The sequence below is a fragment of the Penicillium digitatum genome, chromosome 2, assembly GCF_016767815.1.
Source record: "Penicillium digitatum chromosome 2, complete sequence".
Lineage (NCBI taxonomy): Eukaryota > Fungi > Ascomycota > Eurotiomycetes > Eurotiales > Aspergillaceae > Penicillium > Penicillium digitatum.
Window position 1 is genome coordinate 3,016,106 of NC_089385.1, and position 16,612 is coordinate 3,032,717.

Sequence of the window (16,612 nt, forward strand, 5' to 3'; positions counted from 1 at the left end):
AAGTGCTGTTTAACGGGGCACAGTTTATGGAGTGAAGAAACCCCCCAAAAAGATACAAATTTTTTTTTTTTTTAAAAAAAAAGCACCAGTCCCCTCAAGCCCGCAAAAAAACCAGGTTTCATGGTTGAATGGGAATATTCGCCGATAGACAAAAGACAATTAAGCCACAAGATGGAGACATGAGGATCTCTTCTCTCTCTCTTTGGTCTGTGCCGGTGGTGCTAGTCCCAGTTGATACAAGTTTCATCACTAAATCACCAATTTCCTCGATCAGTGGGGCCAAAAAGTAGATAGCTCAGGTACCATCGCGTGGCTAAATGCTATTGTCCTCTTACAATTCTCCCAGGATCCATGTTGACTCCTGCAAGTCAAACTCAAATAGGAAATGGGCGCACTTATTGCCTGTTTTCGTTTAGATGTACGGAGCAGGGAGGCTTAGGGCTGTTCATCTCTTTTTTTTTTTTTACTCAATATATCCCTAACGCCACATATATCGATTCCTTTTTTTTGGTTAATTATTTATATTCCTGTCCGGTGTTCCCCGAGAACTAGATTGATTTCGCGAACTGTGTGACTAATATCGTGGGATATGTGAAAGGCGTGGTCTTACAATAACCGAAGACGTCTCTTTGAGGATCAATTGCAAGTCACACTAGAGATCAAGTCAAGATGCGGTGGTCTTTGCTACTTGCCTTAATAGTGTCCCTGTTTCTACTGGGGACATTGGCAGCACCGGCTTCGGGCCCAGGACGATGCGATGTTGAAATCCTCGAGGCTAGACAGGAAAAAGAAACAGACCCTACAATGACAGAGAATACGAATACTGCCAGCCAAGCTACAACGGCAACTCAGACAAATACATCAAAACCAGTAATCGATGCGTCAACAGTGACTGAAGCCACAACGACAGGCGGTACTGCTTCGACCACAGCGTCGACCACTATTACAACGCATGTCACAGCCAATGTCACGAAAACTACCTCTGCCGCTTCCGCCACATCGACTGTACCCTCACTCGATGGAGCAACTGCATCTTCTCAGCAACAAGCGGCAGACTCCAATAGACCAACCTACTCCGGTGGTCTGCCCATCAAACCGACAATCACGCCGGCATGGGGCGTTGGAGGATTTATACTAATAGCTCTCGGAGCCGTCCTGACTTTTATTGGGGTCCGCCAACAATGGTATTCAACTTTCGAGTGTTTGACGATAACATTTTGCTAACAAAGAAAAGGGTCCAAATCCTACTCTCAACCGGATTCCTTAGCTCATTGGGAGTTACCGTATGTTCTATGCTTGAAAAATGCAGTAAAGAACAAAACTAACCAATCTCTATACAGGTTCTCATTATTTATGTAATGAGCCCGCCAGTAAGCAACGCCGTGCAGGGTGGCTATCTTGTCGCCGTCTTCTTCACTGGCGCTGTCTTCGGTGGTCTATCGCTCGTCTTTAGAGAGATCTGTGAGGGACTGGGCTGTCTTCTGGGCGGTTTCTGTCTGAGCATGTGGTTCCTTGCCTTGAAATCTGGCGGTCTCCTCACTGAAAGTGGCTCTAAGGCCGGTATGATTATTGCGTTTGCTGTGGGATTCTATTCCCTGTCATTCAGCCACTACACGCGGTCATACGGGCTGATCGGATGCACGTCATTCGCTGGCGCAACCGCCTTGGTCCTTGGAATTGATTGCTACAGCAGAGCTGGACTGAAAGAGTTTTGGTTGTATATCTGGGGTAAGCCTTCAAATTGTGTGTTTGCTTTCAAATTGTTCATAGTTACTGACGGATCCAGGATTGAACCAAAACGTCTTCCCTCTTCGAACCGACACCTACCCCGTGACGCGTGGTATTCGTGTTGAGCTCGCCGCAACCATCATTGTTGCTGTTCTGGGAGTGATCTCCCAGATTAAGCTTTGGAATCTCATCAAGGAGCGCAGAGCCAAGGAAGAAGCTTCCCGTCGAGAACACACCCGAAAGATCGAAGAAGAAGACGCCGCAGTTGGTCGCCGCCTCGAGGAAAAGAATAACCAAGAGCGCGCTGAATGGGAACTAATTTACGGAAATGGAAAGACTGCGGATAGCAAAGCCATTTCGGTTTCGGAAACAGCTGTTGGCGACTCGCGACAGGGCTCGGATGAGTTCGAATCTCCTGACAACGACAGGGAAGGTGAGATTGAACTCAATGAAATGCCGAGCCCGGATGCTTCTGGTAGTGGCTCTGACGGCGAGAAGACCCATCAGGGTGGAAATCATAGTCGTGAACTTGAGGCGGTGCCCGAGGAGGATTCATCCCAGCAGGGTCGGTCGGCAGACCAGGACAAGGATGCCGAGAAGGAGGCTCAATCTGATGCAAAGAAGCCGAGACCGACTACACCTGTTATCACCCATGTTCTTGGCGAGGGCAATGATGACGCCTCTGAGAACGGTGCTGACATCGGCTCGGAGGTTGGTACGCCGCGCTCGAAACGGTTCTCTGGCAGAGAAATGTTAAACCGGCTCTCTTGGCGAAACAGCAATGGTGTGAGGGCTGCTTCACAGTCTCAGGAGAATCTAGTGGCTCACGATGATGCCAGTTCCTCTGTTCTGGGAACTGTGGATGATCTCCATGAAATGAGCGTCAGCTGCCCGAGCATAATCTCGGATGCGGATGTTCACGATCGCGTTGAGACGGCGCCGCGCGAAATAAAAGCTGAGCTAGCCCCAGAGAAGGACTCGCCAGACGTGGAGATCAAGTCAAATGCCAGTTCACAAGCTATCCGAGATACTGAACTCCGTGAAGATACAACCACGGCCCAACAAGACGCTGAAAAAGTCGTCGCCGAAGAAACCACTGCAAGCCAGACTGTTCAGCAGGTGTCATCTGTCGAGGGCACTGTTATTGCCGTCAATCCTGTAGATGAGTCTGGCATATCTGAAGTGTCAGAGAAGCCCCAATCGCCCGAAACTCCGGCAATAGATGCTGAAGCAGGTATTCCCGATATTCCAGGGACGACCAAGGAAGTCCGGCCTCAAGCTACATTGGAACCATCGCCTCTGAAAGAGAAAGAAGGGGGAAATAAGGAGGAGACTGACGAAAATCGGCCTTCTACTGCTAAAATTATCAAAACAGAGTCCATTTCTGAGCCGAAGGTTGTGTCTTTTCCCGAGCCCGAGGTTGAGCCAAAGATCAAAGTGATCAAGAAACTGGATGCATCAAACGTCAAGTGTATCCCCGAGCAAACATCACGAGTGATCCATTCGTACCGCACGAATGAATGGGCAAAGCACCTCGCAGATGCCGACACTCCCGAGATGGAGCCAATTGAGTTCGGACCCGAACCCGAGGAAGATGCCTTGGAGGAAGTTCATGAGACTGCAGCATTTGTTGATGTAGGCGGTCTTCTCCAGACACCTCTTACTGCGCAACCGCCACCAATTGTGAACAGACCTGAATTGAATGATATCGACAATCAACAAGCTGCCTACGTCTCATCAACACCCGCACCAGAACTTCCCCGATCCAAGACACGGACAGGCGCGCAGGGTCTCATCAAAGTGAATCCAATTTTAACCCGGAACGACTCGACGGCTTCAGTCGACATGCTCCGATCAGCTTCTGGTCCTTTTCCAATTCAGGAAGCAGGATTGACTTCGATGCGCAGCACATCGACTCCACTGCTGACGGTCACTACTGTCACCGAGTCCAAAGAAGCAGAGCCATCAGCACGCTGGAAAGGACCACCTCCTCTCCTCGCAGTCCGCGAGAACATGGTCCGAAATCGGATGTCCTCAACATCCAATCGCTTCGATCCCTGGGCCGCTCGCAACCTATCCCGCCAGTCTCTACCTGAAATGGCGCCCCTCGCCTCGCCAATATCCCCACCACTCTCCATCCCAGAAGAAAGGGACGTAGAACAGGAGCAAGCCCAACCCAGCGAGGACGACATTCCACTTTCCAAGCGGCGCGCCCTGCTACAACGCCAGACAGTGCAGTCTCCATCTCCAGTAAGCCCTGACAGCCTCGAGGCTACGCATTTCCCTCCATATACTCCAGCTCCCGCCGGCGAGCCGAACCGATCTGCCTCAAGAATGGCAGCGTGGCGACAATCGGTCCGCGAGGAAATCACCACAAAGCAAGGTCCTTTGGCCCTGCAGTCTCAGCCCCTCAGCCCAACTAGCCCTGTTGACCGGCGCACCAGATGGAACTCTGTGTATCAGATGCGTGAGGCTTCGTCTGCTCAGCTGGGCGATGCTATCGCAGATGGCATGCAGCGTGGCAACATGACGGATCTACACCGTCAGGCAATGCGTCGTATGCAGGCCTCGGCAAATCGAAAGCTGTAGTGTCCAGTCATGGTTCATTCATTTTACTCGATACCCTAAGATCTTTGATCTTTTTTTTTTTTTTTTTGATATACTAGGTGTTGTTATTACACGCCGCGGCAACTGTGTCTTTCACACGACTCTATGAAATATCTATTGCACCCATGTCTATAATCTTTTATTTGTAAATTTTTTGCCTCAATCTGTGTCTATCCAAGACGGCCTTGCCGAACACGGCCGAGACGTGGCCCGAAATGCATTTTGACAATTATGCGATAGTCCCTCAGATAACGTTTGCTAGAGTGTGCATACTATGCCCAATAAAGGCCGGGATGAAACAAGGGATGAATCACAGTGAAACCGGGACTAACGACTCAAATTTGATCAAGGTGCATCCCTTTCGTCTGATATAGGATGTAGAGTACGGAGTTCTTTTTTCACCTCTGATTCTTCCTGTCAAAGAGCCAACTTAATATACACCAAGCAAATTCTGTACGGATTTATAAGAATTTTGCCTTTCAAATTCAATCATTTAATATCTCTTTTATCGTTCTCTTCTTTTATTGAATTCTCTTACGCTCATTTGTTGTATGTCCACATAGGGCACTTTTTTCTGGCCCGGTCTCCATCTCCACTCCAATCCCTCCACCTCTCCTTTCTCCGCTCAAAACGGCGTTCTTCAATGCCAGACCTCTATCGAGGGAGGAAAAAGCACATCATAATCCAAGCGGCCAAGAATTCCTAACCCGGCTTCCAGCCAATTGCGCCCCCGTGGAGTCAACTCCGACATTCGTTCGCGCCCAGCGGCGACAGTGCGTTCCGATCTCAGGCTCGCCGTCGCTCCTCCGCCCACCAGCAGTCCGACTCGCAAACCCAGTCAACCACGTCCCACGAATAACCCCAGTAATCGTCCGCCCCTACCAATCAGACGAGAGTCTCTCCCTCAGCCTTGGCCACTCACGCGACGCCCACCCCCTCCTCAGCATCCCAGAGCGGCGCCGCAGCCGACTAACCCCGTCCCCGAGCAGCTTGGTCGTCGAGCGCAGCCAGGGGGAAACGGAAAGTGGCCGCACTAGCATTGCCCTGCCCAGACGACACCGCCGCAGCGAAGAATACATAGATATGGCTGCCGCGTTTGCGGGCAGTGCAGCGCGCGAAACTGAAAACCTGCGTCCTCCCGAAGCTGTTCATCTCACCCAGAACGGATCTCGTCAAAGTGACCGCCCCCGCCACACTCAGTCACAAGGTTCCCTCCGCTCCCAGTCCCAGATCGCTTCCGTCCCTTCGCATACAGGTCATCCGCAACCTGATGTCGCCGAGGAGCTTGCTTGGGGTCCGGCTCATCCTTGTTTCCCGCATATAAATCCCCATGTGCCCTTCGGCTCGAGGGAGCACATGACAACGCGTGTGATTCGGATCCGGCGCGATTGGATGATTAAGGGGGATTTGGCGCCGACGTTTTCGAATCTGTATCCTGAAATCCTTGATCCATTGTTGTCGGAGCAGGAGTTTCGCAGGGTGATTTCGACTGTCAATGATGGGATCATCAAGGCGTTTGATCCTTTCAGTTTTCGGAATTTGTTGGACAGTGCGATTGGTTTATTGACTGGCTGGGCATGGGACGATCTCAATGCCTCCGCGGCGAAAAGTCAGCTGCAGCATGTCGAGGCTTGGCTGGAGAGTTGGAACCGTGAGGTCGGCGCCAAGGATGGCGTTCACATCTGGAGCTTGAGGCGGACGGCGTATATGTCACTTGATATTCAGATTCCCGATCCCAAGGTTGGAATTGTACTCAGTGAGGCACCTTCGGCTCCTAATACCAGGCCAAGTACTGGTATTGGGGCTGGGTCTTGATGGGCCATTGCCGGGCTAAAGTGCGCCATTTTTCCCTTTGCTTTCTGATTGTACATCTTTGTGATTTGTGCCCTTCCTGGGACCTCTGCATGATATCCATCCCGCGGCCGTTTTTTCTTCGACACCGGATCTTTCCTTATCCTTATATACCTTCGTCTTTTGTGTCTGAGGGGGAATTTTTTTTTTAATCTTGTGATTTGATGCCTTTCTTCCATATTTCCTTTGTGAGCTTCGTCTACATATCCCTGTTGATTCCCCAAGAAGCTACTTTACCCTGATTTCTTCTTGTCATCTTGACCATGCCTCTTTGTTCATATCTCGCTGTCATACTGTATCTTCACCTTTAGACTAGCATTCCCCAAAAAAGAATCACACCGCGGATTTGCTTTCTTTCCGCTTTAATGCTCAACCGACGTTGAAATTTTTTTTTTAAAATAGAAGTTGGACAGTTCAGGGTGAGTATGATACCTGTACATTGAGCGTTCATGCTAATCAGTGTTTACCCATGCTTGCAAGACAAGCCTTCGCAGTTTGGGCTAATTTCCATTCCAACAGCCCATACGCTACAACATAGGCGAGAACATCAACACCATCAGCAATGCTTCGTTTTCCCAAGCTCCGGTCTGTTGGCTGTACCATGTCTCCATGAATCTACAGATCCTGGATTTTCTTTCCTGCGGAGAAGACATTTTCCACCCGAGTGCCTTTGGCGTTAACTCGGGTAGCATTGATGAGCCAGGTGCTACGTTGAATATAGTAGCCTGCTTCGGTGTGGCGTCCTAATTTAATACCATAGGCTCCATCTCTGCTTCCCCATTATGTTGGACTTTCTACTTAGCGTTTGAAGCATTTGATTTTAAGATAGTCCCATCAAGACCTCCTAATCTTTCTCATGGGGTAGATGGTGAAGGTTAAGTCTGAGGGCATCACATAGTTCGTTGGAGTAAACCGGCCCCCGGGGTTCCAGGTTGAAAGACAGTAAACCTGGATGGCATGGAATATAATCGATTCTTTCGATAGAAGCCATGTAGAACCGGAATTGTGGATATCGACAAAGGACACCAGGTGGTTTAGCGTGTTGACTTCAACCCTCGCCCGGGCGATCTTTCAGAGTCGATGGATCAGATCCCTCGTTTGGAATGCATTGTAGAAAGATTTGAGGTGACTAGACCAATGGCACTGTGTGTGTTTATCGATCCAGCCACATGCGATACCACCCTCTAATAGTTCATCCATTGCAGTTGGGAAGTAGTTCAAGACCTCCTTTTATACCTCAGGCGGTGTCGATCCAACCCCACCCCTGTTTCCGCAGCTCTCCAACTCCCATCTCCAGGAGCAACTCGACTTTACCACAACAATATGCTCTCGGGGGTTCTCATATTTAATCAGAAGGGCGAAAACCTCATTTTTCGCGCCTTCCGCAACGATTGTCGTCCGAGACTAGCCGACATCTTCCGCATTCAAGTCATCTCCAATCCCCAGGTGCGCTCGCCGATCCTGACCTTGGGCTCGACGACCTTTAGCCATGTCAAGCACGAAAACATCTATTTGGTAGCTGTCACCAAGAGCAATGCCAATGCCGCATTGGTTTTTGAGTTCCTGTACCGGCTGGTCATGCTGGGCAAGAGCTATTTTGGGAAGTTAGACGAGGAAGCCGTGAAGAACAACTTCGTCCTGATTTACGAACTGCTTGATGGTAAGACATGGAAAAGGCCCAATAGCCTAAAATTAGACCTTAACAGCCGGTGAACCAGAAATTCTCGACTTCGGATACCCCCAGAACACCGATCCAGATACCCTGAAAATGTACATCACAACGGAAGGCGTCAAATCCGCCATCGCCAATTCCTCAACAGACTCCTCCCGAATCACCCAACAAGCGACAGGCGCTCTTTCCTGGCGCCGTTCCGACATAAAATACCGCAAAAACGAAGCCTTCGTCGACGTAATCGAAGACGTGAACCTCCTGATGTCCGCAACAGGCACCGTCCTCCGCGCCGATGTCAACGGCCAGATTGTCATGCGCGCCTACCTAAGCGGCACGCCCGAATGCAAATTTGGCCTGAACGACCGACTCCTCCTAGACACCGGCGAGACCTCCAGCAACACGAACAACCCGGGCGAGGGTAACGGACTCAGCACATCCAGGGCCACGCGCGCTGCGGCAGGCTCCGCCACGCTGGAAGACTGCCAGTTCCACCAGTGTGTGAAACTGGGTCGGTTCGACGCAGACCGCATCATCTCCTTCGTGCCGCCGGACGGCGAGTTCGAGCTGATGCGCTACCGCGCAACCGAGAACGTCAACTTGCCTTTCAAGGTGCATCCGATTGTGCGCGAGATCGGTACCACAAAGGTTGAATATAGCGTTGCCATCAAGGCGAATTACAGCTCCAAGCTTTTCGCTACCAATGTTGTTATTCGTATCCCCACGCCGCTTAATACTGCCAAGACGACGGAGCGCACCAGCCAGGGCCGCGCCAAGTATGAGCCCGAGCAGAACAATATCGTTTGGAAGATTGCGCGTTTCTCTGGACAGTCGGAGTATGTGCTTAATGCTGAGGCAACGCTTACGACCATGACGCATCAGAAAGCTTGGAGTCGTCCGCCGTTAAGTATTTCGTTTAGTTTGCTTATGTTTACCTCTTCGGGTTTGCTGGTACGCTATCTGAAGGTCTTTGAGAAGAGTAACTACAGCTCTGTCAAGTGGGTGCGCTATATGACTCGCGCCGGCAGCTATGAGATTCGGTATGTGTTTTGATTTTCCGCTGGTAATGACTTTTGTCGCTGACTGGATGGCTTCGTTTTAGATTCTGATCATTCTCAAATTTTCGAGGTGATCTTGGTTCGTGTGGGAGAGTCGTGTTATTTTTAACTTTGCGCAGCACAACTGGTGTCTGGCGTTGGATGGAGCCATATACATACTGGATTAATTTTTTTCTTCTTAAGTATCCAGGTCTTCATTTCCCGTACCTGGAATGAATGCTTGTGGGTTTGTTTGAGGTTTCAGTACCATGGTGAAGGTATGAAGTTGCATGCTTTCACACGGCTCTCAGTATGTCAATCCCAGGCCCGGTGGTTTCCATAGGGCCAGAGAAATGCCTGGCTCTCCCAACTGAGCCAAGAGAGCTGGATAGCCCAAAACAAGATAGATACGATGAGACGATTGTAACACTAGCATGTATTGAGCAATTGTCAAAATTTAGATTGACTATATGTCTTCCAGTTTTTAGAGCAAGAGAACGAAAATAGATGGTTGTAGATAGTAGTACAATTCCCAAACGACAGTCGATATGGAAGAGTAAGTCACAAAAAGAACGGTACAAGAGTAAGAAAAGAAGCAGAAACGTATTCACATAGCCCGAGTAGAACGGAACTCACAACACCGGACAAAGCAAACGAAACAAGCAATTTGTGCTAGTCATAGACAACGAACAGAAAAGAGGATGAACATGTCTCACAAGTACAAGAAGGTAAGATAATACAGGGGTGTTTTTGACATAGAAACTCACGCCAAGGCCAACGGGAACAAGGTCAGCCACAGGGTGGCACAGAGATCATCATATAATACATTAATAAAAGCCGGTGATGGTTGCAATGAGCAGTCATCACTGCCGACGCGGACGCAGGCCGACACGACCCTCACCAACGAGAGTCTGCCACCGGGGCCCAACGTGGCTGCGACCCATTTGGCGCGCGCACTCATCCCATTCCTGTTGGGAGAGACGAAATTTCTCAAGGACCAGCTCGAGAAGGTGTTGGTCTCCTTCGGCGGTCCATTCTTGTGGAACCGAAGAAGGGGCATGCTCTTCTGTCACCTCGATGGAGGGCAGAGGCGCGTCTGGATCGACGCATGGGCCAGCTGGAATACCATAGTCCATCTGGCGACGAGGAGGAGAAGGAGGAGATTGGGTGACAGGAGGAGAGTGTAGGGAATAATAGGCTGTAGAAGAAAGGCCGAAAGGCAAATCAAAAGGAACGTGCCGGCGGCGTTTGGGAGTCGCGAAGCGGTTGCGCGGGCGACTCATCTCCGCGTCGCTGTCCTCGTCATCGAAGGTGTCACGGCGGCGCTTATTTGCGCCGCGAGCAAGTGCAGATGGAGGAGGAGGGGGGGTGAGAGCAGCGGTTCTGGGGGGTGGTGTTTGTCTGGGAGAGACAGGTCGAACGACCTTGTGCGATCGTGGCGAGCTACGGACCGTGTTAAGGGGGAGGGGGCTCTGGAGGCGGTGGGCTTTCACTGATCGCGACGAAGGTGTGGGCGATCTGTTGAGTAGAGATTGTAGTGCGCGGCAAGTCCCGAGGAGACCGTTTCCGGATGGGACTCCTGTGTCGGATGGGGGAGGAGTTGAGAAGAGCCGACTGGGAGTGAAGCGAGACGACCGGCGCACTTCGCATGGGAGGGCGGAGGGGAGCAGCATGATTGTCGGTATATAGATTGAGTGCACGATTCGAGAGATTTCAAGTTGATTTGAAGATGAATGATATCAAGGAGAGAGAGGAGACAGAGTCAGCGTTGTTGCGCGGTCGCGAGATTTGTGTATAGGCTGCGATTGCGCCGGAGATAGTTGCGATACGTGACGAAGGAGTTGGGGATATAGAGATCAATGGATGATATAGTTGTTGAAATGCGCTTCGATTTTCACGTTTTCCGGGGGGATGCGACGGCGAGTTGGTATGAATGTTTAGGCAGCGAGTGTGTAGGGAGAAGTTAGAGGGGAAAGGCGGCGATCAAAAGAAAATTGGGGCCGCAAACGGTCAAGCGAATGAGCTCTCGGTGCAACGTCAGGGTACTCAGGTTTATTTTCGGTCACAAAGAATGTGTTTGATCTTAAAAGAACTATGAAACTGTTGAAATAATTTGCAAAGGGAATGTGAAGGAGATTCTCAGAGTCAACGAAAGTGATGGATGGTCGGAATGCTACCAAGAAGACCTTTCTACCTTTCTATTATACTTGTAGTTAATTGATGAAGGCCATGGAATAGACCAGTGAAACAGTATACTAAGGAGGTCTAGGACAAGAGGGATTGCATGCAAGGCGCATACACAGTGAAGGCACGAGGCACCCCTGAGACACATTTTCCACTTACATTTCCTATTTGGGCAACAGATCGACCCCATGCGACCTTTGAGTTCTGCATCAGTTTTGATCGTACGGAGTCTTGGTGTATTGCAATTGGAACTAGAGCTCATACCGCCAATGAGGTGCACTGGTCTGCATCCCAGTCTCCAAGATTAACCCTAGAGGTTAGGCATGCGAGGTCATACCATTTCTTTGGTCTCCTGATCTCCATCTTTGCCACTGGGGGAAGTCGTGTTTTTAATAGTGATCTGAAAGAGGGTGAGATTCCCTTTCGCCTGTTCTCCTGCCAAAGGCTTCTACCCTTCACCAGCCCAGGAGACTGATTCCCTGCCATACCTGCCCTCTAGTAATCTAGGATTTCAGGACTCTAGGGCCTTTGAACATTGCCAATTGTATGATGCTACTCTTAGGAGACCCTGTAAACTGCTCAATGCTTCTCCGTGCTCCGTAGAATGGTGGCATTCATCATCTTCAGCGCGTCGACGCGTCTCGCGTTTCGCGTTTCGTGTTACGCGACGCGCGCCAAGAATTTTTGTATTGGGGTATACTGTACTCCGTACCTGTGGCGGACAAGATACAGTGTGTCCAGTGTGTATGGAGCATTAATTACTCGTGGGTCAATGCTCAAATTGCCCATGTGTCCTGTAGGATCAACGGTCATCCCACTCGGGGGATTTTCTATACTGTACTGTAAGAAACTCTAACTGCCCTTACTTCTCCTTACAGAGGGTGTTTAGGCCAGCTCGTGTAAAGATACAGCTTGCATTATCTTGCCGAGCTCTGCATCTACCACGGTGTGGGGTGCAGACTGGCTGCACTCTGCGAGCGGACTACTACAGATCTACAACCCACGAACTCGTTGCCACACTTGTTACTCATTACGGCATGTAAATAAAGTGGTAAAAGAATCTTCATTCGCGCCAATCGGAAAGGAGTGTCTGCACCTTGAACCCCAGCTTAGCTAGAAGGGCTGACAGCGCCACTAGACCTATAACTGTTCAAAGGGACCTACTCTTGCCTCCAAGACCGAGTGGAGAGCCTTCGATGTGCTCCGTGGCCACTCTCCATTCCAAGACCCGTGCTCCCAGCCACTGGTCAAAATCCAATCTCATGCAAGGGGTAGCCCGAGGATAGATCTATGCTCACTGAGAGTCCTAGGCTCACACATGGTTGGGCTTCAGGAAGTCAAGGCTGCCAAATAGTCTATAGTACAAGAAACCAAGAAACCAAGAAACCAACGCTGAAATTCAGAGGGGCGAAAGTTTAAGATTTCCAAGGTTTTCCTCTCTTATCCATGGATGTTATCTAAGCTTCTGCGTGATCCTGTGGCGTTCATGCAAAACATAAGCCCCTTCCCACGGGCCCTCATGTGGATCATCTCCACATTCCTTTTAGTCTGCAAGCCCTGATGTGGCTGGCATTGTACTTACCCCTCTAGGTCCCGCCTTGGGGCTCAGGGAGCAAGATACCAAGGTTTCACAGGTTCACCTTTACAGAGTCACCTCAGACATTACTCAAATTGGCAGTTCTCTTGCCCCATCACTCTCTCCTTGTCTTTCTTTTTGGGCCAAAAGAAAGTAAAATCTAGTTGGCGATCACCCCTCTTGGCTCCCGGACTTGTATACTATTGTTCTATTTTTTTCGATTTAATCTTCTTTTTCTGGGGGGGGGGGGGGTTGAGGATACCAGTACTCCGTACAGCTGACAGGAAGCTCTGATTGTTTGGATTAAGGAGCTGTGTTCTATTGTCTCAGCTCAGATAGTTGCCAGAACCCTTCTAAAGGAGGGTCTCTAGAATTAGACTTAATGTGCCATACGTTTTCTAGCAGTTCAATGGCTATCAAGAAAAGCCTGGTTCACTATACTCGAGGTACACCACTCATCTTGAAAACCGACACCATCTACTCCGAGTCATGTGCATAGCAATCAATCTGCCCGTCGCTCAACCACCCATACCATATGCTTAGGCTCGCTACCGATCAGCACTTCCTATCTCTGTATCGAGTTCCCCGTCCCCCTCCCACCCTCCCTCTTCTTTACCCCCCTGCCCTAAACTCATGGTCACCCGACAATGGCCCGCACTCTTCGCGGTAACTACAACTTCTAACCCTGACCGAGACACAGGGATAAGAATAAAGAGACACCCAAGGAAAAATGGGTTATAATGCACCCTGGCCTCACAGTGCCTAACGAACAGTTCAAGCTCTCCTCTCCTGTCCACATCCGTGCGGTCCCAGTGAAAGCTATGTTTGCCTTTCCTTGCCCCCTCCTGCCCCTCTGTGGGTCTTGGGGTATATGCCCGAAGGATCAAGAACTATTGCCTGTGTAACTTGCTTCCCAGGGGTAGTTATTGAGGGAGGATAGAGCAATTTGTTCGCTTTGCCGAAGGTTGCCCCAATCATGCTGGTGTTGTTAGCTCTCGGTCCTTCAATGCCGTTCATGCTTGCTTCAAAGTAGAGAACTTCCACGCTCGTTGCCAGGAATGCCGGCGGTCACTACAACACGATGTTCGCTATTTACAGTGCAGCGAGTAACCGATGGGCGAGGAAGAGAAAGACATGCTAGAGACAAAAAAAAGATTTTCTTCACCCCGTGGCCAACCAAGTACCAACATCTAATTAAGAATGGGATTTCTCATGGCGATAGTCACGCCGCCAAAACCCTCATTGGCCTTGCATTCTTTTGAAGCGCTCCTCCGCAGCCCTCGCTCTGCGCTCTCTTTCCAATCGCATCCTCATCTCAGGTGTCATGCCTCTAGTCTCCTCATCTCTCCTTTCGGCTGCAGGCTTCTCAATAGCGCCCACGGTACGACTACCAGATTTAGTCGTTCGTGATTTCGCTGCCTTCTCAATCTCTTCGCGTTTTAGGCGATCCAAGCTAGCCTTGCGCCGGTTGGATTCCTCCTCCTCGGCAGCTTTGCGTTCTTTCTCAGCTCGGCGCTCGGCGTCGGCTTTGGAGACGGCTGATGGAACCTTGGCTGCTTCCCAGTCCCATTTTGACTCGCCGAGATCATGGCGGGCAATGCGGAAGGCGTCGCGCGTGGCTCGATCACCGGTGAGTTCAAATGGAGTTCTGCCTTCGTTGTTGACGACCGTTGGATCCGACTCGGCTTTTGTAAGGAGGGCCGTGACTACGGCCGATGCATCGAGGTTTGCGGCAAGATGGAGGGGCGTGGGGCAGCGGAAATTTTGTGGCGAGTCGGCAGGCGTAAAGGTGAAAGAACGAGGTATGGAGTTGTTTGAGATATAGGACATAAGGGCGGGAACCTTTGAGCGACGAATAAGCGCCTGTAGTTGGGATGTGTGTAGCAAGGCAGCTTCCTCTTCTTTTGAAAGTTTCAGCTTCGGCGGCTGCGGTTTTTGGACAGGCGGAGATGATCTGGACTCTTCCTCTCGTCGCTTGGCTTCAGCCGCAGCCAGTGCGGCTTCGTCCACCTCGCTGACCTTCAATCGGGTCAATTCCTTAAAGGACCGCATGAGCTCCCCTTGAGTCGCACGGCGGGTATTGAAGGGGAAACCTCGTATACGGGGGTCGTTCTGCCTGAGGACCTGCCCGTCGTATTGGCCGAAAAGAGTCTTTCGATTTGTCTTTCCCGTAGCTCGGACGAACAACAGCTCTGCTATGTCAATCATGTCCCGCCAGTCCGACAACACCTCTCGGATATCCTTCTCAAGTGCAGCCTCGTTGTACCGGCGCAGACTTGAACCTGCTGAATGGGCAGCACCGCGCGACGCATCACTTGCGGATTGCGAGCCACCCTGTTTTCGCCGCGTGGTGTATCGGTGGAATGTTTTGTGCGCAATGACTCGAGCCTGTCTGTCTTCCACTCCTCCTTGCTTTCGGTGTATCTCCGGTGCTAGCGAAACCAACATAGCCGCGAAGTGACCACCGCCGATCATACACATGAAGATGTGCGGGCCAGAAGTAACAGGTTCGGGCACATTACTTGCCTTGTTGGTGCGTGCTTTGATTGGCGCAAGCTGCTTTCGTCGCAGAGTGTCAACCAAATGGGCTGGCTCGTCCTGCTCGACATTTGAGAAAATGGCCCGGTAGATGCCTAGGGACTTGTTTGACGGCAACCCCGAGCTAGACAGCCAAAATAATGGGTGTTTCGGAGTGATCGGTGTTTCGGTCATTTCTGGATCCTCATTCGGGTGGGAAAGCTTGGCCTGCTTTTTCAGCAGGGCGGACAGTGTTGTACCCGCAGCCCCCTCTGCATCCTCCTCCTCTGTCTCCGAGGACTCAGAGCCAGATATAGACTCATCTAGCTCTCCAATTGCCTTCGCAAATTCGATTTCCTCCAGGGGCGCGTTTCCTCGCAGTTGGGCTTTGATGTTATACCGGTGATGGTCCGAGCGGACATGGCTGCGTTGTTCCTGTACACTGTTGTAAGAGACCCTGCAGAGGGAGCATAGGGTTGAGGTTGCGATCGCGGAGTCCTGCGCTGCTAGTTCGAGATCTATCGGAGAGGGTTCAGGTTCTTGTTCGGCGACAGCTTGGCTTGTGGTCTTGACCGTTAGGCTTGCAAGAAGTTCTGGCGGCAGATCGTACACTGGAAATATCAGCGGAATGGATCAACGACGATATGGGGCTTCGTAGGCATACCATAGAGAGGCCTTTTCAAGAGCTCCTCCATTTGAGTCGTGTCGACCATGATGGGCTGGGCGAAGAATATGCACTGAGATCGTGGTGCCCCTCCAATGACGATGATAATTGAGTTCTTACCGCCTAAGAGCGATGCAGGCACTATGTGGACTCTACGCGCTTCGCCGTCGCTTTATGTCAGGATGCTGAGTCTGAAATGACTTTGAGTCATATTGTGAAACTTTGCTCAGCCTCATTTGAGACCTCGAGAACGTTCCTTTTCTATGAGCGATTCTAGGCTTGTGGGCTGTGCTCAGAAATGTCAATGGGTCGGCGTCCCGATAAGGAAATTTAATCCATAGGCCACTTTTTCCAGTGCCATCGGCATTTTGTTTGATAAATTCGTAGAGCATCCTTCATAGCGATAACTACTTTCACTAGCCCCTATCAATCTACGTTGTGTAGGTGATTTGTTCTGTTTGGTACCTGTTTTGTCACGTGATACAAGAGCGGGATGTGATGCCGCTAAGCCCGATTTATATATTTTATGCATAGTGACGTAGTCATCTTTCGCTTGCCGAAACCTTCTCATTTATCTCGACACGTCGACTATATAACAAGATCTTAAGATTCTAAAGGCTTCGACGGCTTCAATTGTGGCAACAAGAGACAAACATGGCAGAATATTCAAGTGGGCACGAAAGCATAGAGAATTCCAAATGATGGCCATGAACCAAACCAATCTTCTCTTTGAGCAGCCACTCGATATCTGTTATGTGAGTATCTAGCTGATCAATGAG

The 16,612-nt window shown here is 50.4% G+C and overlaps 4 protein-coding genes across 4 annotated transcripts; 2 read left to right on the forward strand and 2 right to left on the reverse strand.

Moving 5' to 3' along the window:
- Positions 1-669: 669 nt before the first annotated feature.
- Pdw03_7106 (Golgin subfamily A member 7/ERF4) lies at positions 670-6,150 on the forward strand (the record flags this gene model as incomplete). The annotated part of the gene is made up of 5 exons (XM_014678748.2): positions 670-1,184; positions 1,235-1,283; positions 1,341-1,728; positions 1,787-4,285; positions 5,054-6,150. The coding sequence occupies 5 exons, from the start codon at positions 670-672 to the stop codon at positions 6,148-6,150; spliced, it is 4,548 nt and encodes a 1,515-aa protein (XP_014534234.2).
- Positions 6,151-7,509: 1,359 nt separating this feature from the next.
- On the forward strand, positions 7,510-8,964 carry Pdw03_7107 (AP-2 adaptor complex subunit mu, putative; the record flags this gene model as incomplete). The annotated part of the gene is made up of 3 exons (XM_066101559.1): positions 7,510-7,846; positions 7,905-8,895; positions 8,958-8,964. 3 exons carry the CDS (start codon positions 7,510-7,512, stop codon positions 8,962-8,964), a joined length of 1,335 nt encoding a protein of 444 aa, XP_065956642.1.
- A 791-nt stretch (positions 8,965-9,755) lies between these two features.
- Positions 9,756-10,565, reverse strand: Pdw03_7108 (U4/U6.U5 tri-snRNP-associated protein 2; the record flags this gene model as incomplete). Its single annotated transcript, XM_014678746.1, has 1 exon — positions 9,756-10,565. The coding sequence occupies one exon, from the start codon at positions 10,563-10,565 to the stop codon at positions 9,756-9,758; it is 810 nt and encodes a 269-aa protein (XP_014534232.1).
- Positions 10,566-13,891: 3,326 nt separating this feature from the next.
- Pdw03_7109 (Ankyrin repeat-containing domain) lies at positions 13,892-15,882 on the reverse strand (the record flags this gene model as incomplete). The annotated part of the gene is made up of 2 exons (XM_014678745.1): positions 13,892-15,780; positions 15,834-15,882. The coding sequence occupies 2 exons, from the start codon at positions 15,880-15,882 to the stop codon at positions 13,892-13,894; spliced, it is 1,938 nt and encodes a 645-aa protein (XP_014534231.1).
- Positions 15,883-16,612: the final 730 nt, after the last annotated feature.